Genomic DNA, 6,000 nt, shown 5'->3' on the forward strand with positions numbered 1-6,000 from the left:
AGCCACATCGGCAGCCAGGCATGGAGGAAAACAGGCATTATCAAGGACTAAGTGCAATACTGTTGAAAAGAGCAGTATGCAGTGGGAGTTAGTTGACTGAGCGGACAGAAGCCAGCAATACAAGAGAAGCAGACAGATAAAGACGTTTGGGATGCAAAGATTTAGAAGAACAACTGCAAGCAATTGTTCAAGTTCCTGCCTTAAGCAACAAGAACTGCAATGAAAAAGATTAAGAGCAGTGCTCTGTCTCTGAATAAAAGGATAGATAACTTTAAGAACATGGCACGCCCCTGTTCCAGCATGAATCACAAGACAGTTCAGAAGTTGAAAAGTGTCTCTGTGGGTCATGTGTATAAAAGCGTCTGCTGAATTTGAATCTGTAAACGCCATTATCCAGAAAGAAAACATAATGCAGTCTTCAGATATAGGGCCTATGGCCTCCTAGATCCCAGGATCCACGCCTAAAAAGTCTGCAAGACATCTGAAGGCCTTCTTCATCCAGTGATGCTAAGAACCTGAACACTGAATTTACTATATTAGGTGAAGAATTCAACAATCCAAAGCGCTAATCCTATAAACTCACACTGCCACGCTGAATATATTCAAAAAACCTGAGGATTAGCTTCATACCAGAAGTCTTTCTGCTAAATGATGTACTGCCTGTTCTCCTGCATTTGGCATAAATTCAGTCTTGTGTGCTTTGGCTAATTCAACAGAAAGGTATTTCCAAATCCTCACTTGATCTGGATCACATGTATTTTAAACACATCACACAGATCATGCACACAGAACCACCACCTCCCAACATCAGCAGAATTACATTCATTTTACAAGCATCAGAGTGTTCTTATTTGCTGGCCACCAAAAATTCAGATTAGGAACCACAGAAGGAAGAAAAAAAGAGCTTAGATTTATTGCTTCCTTTACCTGGAAGCTAGCCAAGGTATATACTGCTTTTCAGAAATTCAGCTCACAATAAGTGTTTCTTACAAATAGGCTCATATAAAGACAAAAAAAAGACTAAATTCAAATTATTACTTCAAACAATTAGGGAATGGAAGTTTAAGAACTTCCAACTTGATACAAGCATTACGTGTTTAAGCAAACGTTCTTTTACATGTTAGATTTTTAGTGTTTGACAGGATATCAGACAGCACTTACAGCTTTCATTTTGAATTCCTGTGAAACTTAAGTAGAAGACACTGATGGAAGTGAAGATCATTTTAAATGAAAAAAGCTCATTTAATGATTTGAAGAGAAAATCATCAAACTCAATATACAAACAAGCATATTCCAGCTGGCTTACAAACTACGCACTCAAGTTCAGCCTACTTCTGATAATGACAACTGCTGCTAAGAGAAGTTTTCCAGAAGAGATTCTCCTGCTGTTGGGGTATCATATCAAAGGGCTAGAATGATAAGGATGAAATACTGCTTTGCAGATAATTGTTCAGAATCCAGGATTTTTATTCCAAGACTACCTGATCTATAACCTACAGTCAAATTCATACAATGAATACATGATGCACCATTTTGTAGGTATGCCGAAAGTTAGACAATCTGCAGCAACGATACATTGAACAGCTTAGATCTGGCTGCTTCTCCCTAGAAACAGGATGACAAAATATAAATCAAACTTAAATTAGCGATATTAATCACAAAGTCACAATGGTTTAGGTAGAGTAACATCACATCTCCATCTTAATTAAATCAGTGCAATCTCCTGTTTTAGGCAAACCTTTAGAAAAAGTATATAATGGAACAAACTGAATACAAAAGCTAGAAATAAACTCATTTTATAAACATGTCTTCCTTCAGCTGAACATACTAGGCCAAGCCTCAGTAAGATTCTCTAATCACTACATAAAAATATAGTTTTTATAGACGCTGGAATGTTTCTCTTATTGAGTCAACAGACACAGCTACATGCACATTTTCTACATACGCAAGATATTTTTGATGCCTCACACACTGTCTTTTCCTGCCAGCAGACCACAACTTGGGCTTTTCCTTTTATTTCAGTATCTTTAACAGAATAAACCCATAAATAGATGCACCAGTACAACCAAACAGATGATTAACTATGACATGTGAGCCGAACAAGCAATTGGGAAAGTGAGTGGTGAGGAAGACAGTGACTCTAGTGGGAAGTATGTGAAAACAGTTTTGCCATCAGATAAAGCGTTCACATTTTATACATCTGATACTGTTGAGAAGAAAACATAACAGGAAAACTTTCATTCCAAGATGCATGAAATACACAAATGCATCAATAGGTTCATAACCAAAATCTCATTCCAAGCTCAGTGATCACTTATTAAGTGCCTAAATAAAGTCTCAAGCACTAGCCCTAAGAGAATGTAGCCCTCTAGTTTTCATACCTCCTTTTAATGAGGAAGGGGAAAGTATTAAACCAGCTGAGCTGTCTTATGATAAAAATGTAGGTATCTGACCCTTTGTTGCATATCCTGAGGTTGCATGAGGTTCCAAAAGAAAATACGCTTTTTTCAGAAGTTTTCCTGTATTAAAAACTCAGAATTCAAAAAGCTTAGAAATAACCTAGTAATACTGGACTATATAAACAAGAACATTAAACAACTGAAAATACAGTGACAAAATTTATTCTCAAGTTTAAGGAATTTAAACTATTTTTCTAAGATGTAGAGCTTACCCCTATCCAGAAAATAGGATGAAATAGATACAGATTACTACAACACTACACATATTGGAAGGTCCATACCAAACAGCAAAATTCTGAAGAATCATTTGAAAGTCTTACTGAAACCCTAACATAGAGCACTAATTTGCCAGCTTCAAAAGAGACCATAAGAACATCTTCTGCAGTATTCCATACTCGATAACATTCACATTTACCAATCCATTACTGAGGCTTCCAAAGTAACATAGGACTAAGCACACTACCAACCAAAATAAAAAAGCCTACCTCCTTCTGGAAAATAAATAAATAAAAACATCCCTCAATCGTTTTCCTCAAAAGCAAGACTTAGGCTATCCGCACATTTTAGGACACTCGCTACACAGCCCACATCAGGCTTGTTTCAGCTCTTCATCTACACCTTATAGCACTTCCAGTTTCCTGCAACTGTCTGGAGTTATTTTAGAAGTTAATAGAAAGACTTTTAAGAGCTCCACTACAAAAATGATTATTTAGTGATAACAGAACATTGTAGATGAGTAATGTAGCACGATCAATTTTGAAGGGAATGAGAAATTGGTCGACACTTCAAAAAAACTTTGCCTGAAACTGTAGCTCCGAGAGGGGAGGAACAGAAGCATAGGGAAAGCAGCAACTCAAAGGATTTTAACTCCCAGCTGGAAGAATCCTTTCTGGTGTAGGCTATGAAGCCTATAACGGAAGACTCCCTACAACATCAATACAACACTAATCCTGCTCAGCAGTCTAAGTTGTACAGTAGTTTTAGTCCTGAATGAAGGTGCTTTCTAATTAAAAACCTTGCTTCCTTTTTCTTTTATAGTAATTTTTAGAAGTAACCTCACTGTACTTATCTTTGCACACAAGCATATCACTTAAAATATTCAAAAAGTTTGCAAGTAATTATAAGCAAAATTTAATAACACAAGAAAGCATATAAAGTGATTCACTATATCATGCACTGCAGAATCCCCATCAAGATTTTACTTTACTTCATACTGTCAGACTGCAGCAACATAAGCACCTTCCACAAAAATCAAGCAATACAAAAAAACCAAAGTGTTTTCTCTTGTGTTCCTTTCATGCTTTGTACACTCTATTCTTACAGTAACACTTTATAAAGCAGATGTTCTACAGGGAACATTAAGAACAAATATCCTCCAACCTTAAACCTTCCATAAGTTCTTCCTCTAAGCAGATGTACACGGGACCCACGACAAAAGTTTAAGATGTTATCCCCTTTACACGAAAGTTAGGGCCCTCTCCTCAAAGCAGGAGCCCTTGGGGAAACGACTCCGTGCCGTTTCTCCACAGCAGCCCTGCCTCCCACCGTGAAAAAAGCCGAAGCGCCTACCTGCGTTAACAGGCACCCTGCCTTATCCCGGAAACTTTTGCGGAGTGGTAAGCACATAACCCCACCATACACAGGGGCGCTCCCTTCCTCCCGTGTGTAAGGAAAGCATCCCCCGTCTAACGGCCCTCCAAGGCCTGCCCAGAAGCGGGGCCCGCCTTCCCCTCGCACGCCACACTAGCCGCCAGCTAGCCCCTGGGCCACCTGCGCCAGCCCGGAGTTTGGGGGGGGGGGGCGTCCCCTCGGGGGAGCCCTCGCCTCAGGCCTTGGGGGTGGGGGTGCTCCCTAGCTCAGCGGGGCCTTTACCTCAGGGCCCCGGCGGAGGGGGAAGGGAGGACTATTTACCTCAGGATGCGGTTGGGAGGGGAGGGGGGGGGGACACGACTTACCTCAGGACCCGGTGGGGGGGGGGGGCGGCCTTACCTTGGGGGGGCCCTTACCTAGGAGGAGCAGCTTGACCTCCCTGGCCGCCTTCTCGCCATCCTCTCGCAGGTTCCTGTCGATCATCTTGCTCCTCTCCACAGCCGCCTTGTCCTCGGCGCTCAGCGTGCAGCCCATTTTGGAAGGGGGCTGTTTTATCTTCCCGGGGAAGGAGAAGCGGGGAGCGCCGGGGGCCGGAGAGGAGGCGCTGAGGAGGGAGGGGGAGCGAATGCCTCCTCGCTTTCTTTCTCCTTTCCCCCTCCCTCCCTCACCTGAAACGCAACGGCAGCGTATGCAGCACACGACGAGTTTACCTCACACGCAAGCGAGGGGAAGGGGGGGAAGGGAAGGGAAGGGAAGGGAGAAAAATGACTGGCGGGGAGGGGTGGGGGGAGAGAGGTTTCCCTGCAGCTGCTCCCGGGGGATCGCTGAGAGGGTAGAGGGCTGCTGACGGAGGCCAGGCACCCGGGGCCGCCCCGCGCTCTGCCTCCCCGCCGCGGGGCTGCGCCTCCGCTCCCGCCGGCCGCAGACGCTCCCGCCGCCGCCGCCGCCCCGGCCCCTCCGGGGGGGCCGTGCGCGTGCACGCCAGGCAAGGCGAGGCGAGGCGAGGCGAGGCGGCGCAAGTGCGCGTGCGCGGAGCTTCAGCCCACCAGCCTGGAAGGGAGGGAAAACCCGCCCAAAACCAAACCGTGAACGAGGTTAAAAACGGGCGGGGGGACGGCCCCCCCCCCCGCCGCTGTTGTTGTTGTTGTTGTTGTTGTTCGTGCTGCGTCTCCGTGACGTCACCGCGCGCAGGGGCGCTCGCCGGGTACACCTGCGGGGGGTGAGGGGGGGGCGCACGGCCGTTGGGGGCTCGAATTTAAACCGTTCTGTGCGGGAAGCTTCCATTCTCCTGCGGGCGGGGGAGGCGCTGGGGGCAGGGCTGTACCAGCGCCCGCGGAGGGGGGAGCGCGGCGGAGGGGCTTCTGTCGCCACGGGGAGCGGGAGCCGTTGGGCGGGCGCGGCCGGCCCGTGGCGGGAGGCGGCTCTCCTGGGCCCCTGCCCTGGGGCGGCGGCCATCCCTCTGGGCGGCGGCCATCCCCCCCACCTGCCTTGTGCCTCCTCTCCCTCGCCCCAGCCGAGATCCCTCCGAGGGGCTCGGGGTCCGGCCCCCTCTGGCCGCCGGCTCGGGGCTGCCGCGGGCTCCGGGCAGCCCTCCCCTCAGCAGAGACCGGGAGGAGGCTCGGGGAGGGCCGGGAGCGGCAGCGGGATTTTCTCTAGCACGGGTTTTGCTACGCGGTCAGAAAGCCAAAGCAAGCCATCCCAAGCCGCTGCTCTAAAGCCACTCAGTCAACTTTCTCTTCAAGTGCCTGGCAGGCTTTATCGGAGCTCAGCTGTAGGACTTTCCGTATCCTGATGATGACGTATTGCTTACGTTTTTTTTTTTTTTCTTACAGGTTAACATAAAACCCTTAAGACTGGCTGCATATCTACAGCTTCTCCCCATCTTTTTAGCAGTCTGCATGCATTAAACTGTTCGGATTATAAAGCAGGACAAAGCAGGTCCAGCCCCCTG

At 47.1% G+C, this 6,000-nt stretch overlaps 1 protein-coding gene across 2 annotated transcripts in view; it reads right to left on the minus strand.

The window, feature by feature from the left end:
- The window catches only part of LOC104147642 (guanine nucleotide-binding protein G(i) subunit alpha-1), a 33,625-nt gene extending 28,203 nt beyond the window's left edge, over window positions 1–5,422 (minus strand). The window contains exons 1-2 of one of the 2 annotated variants that reach the window (XM_068924269.1): window positions 5,311–5,422; window positions 4,466–4,717 (exon numbers count right to left, since the gene is read on the minus strand). In XM_068924269.1, the coding sequence (XP_068780370.1) occupies window positions 4,466–4,583 (118 nt within the window). In that variant the 5' untranslated portion in view covers window positions 4,584–4,717; window positions 5,311–5,422. Of the gene's footprint in view, window positions 1–4,465; window positions 4,718–5,133 lie in introns of both variants that reach the window. The other variant, XM_068924194.1, reaches the window with a different exon arrangement.
- Between the last annotated feature and the right edge of the window lie 578 nt (window positions 5,423–6,000).

This window comes from Struthio camelus, chromosome 1 (genome assembly GCF_040807025.1).
Source record: "Struthio camelus isolate bStrCam1 chromosome 1, bStrCam1.hap1, whole genome shotgun sequence".
NCBI lineage: Eukaryota > Metazoa > Chordata > Aves > Struthioniformes > Struthionidae > Struthio > Struthio camelus.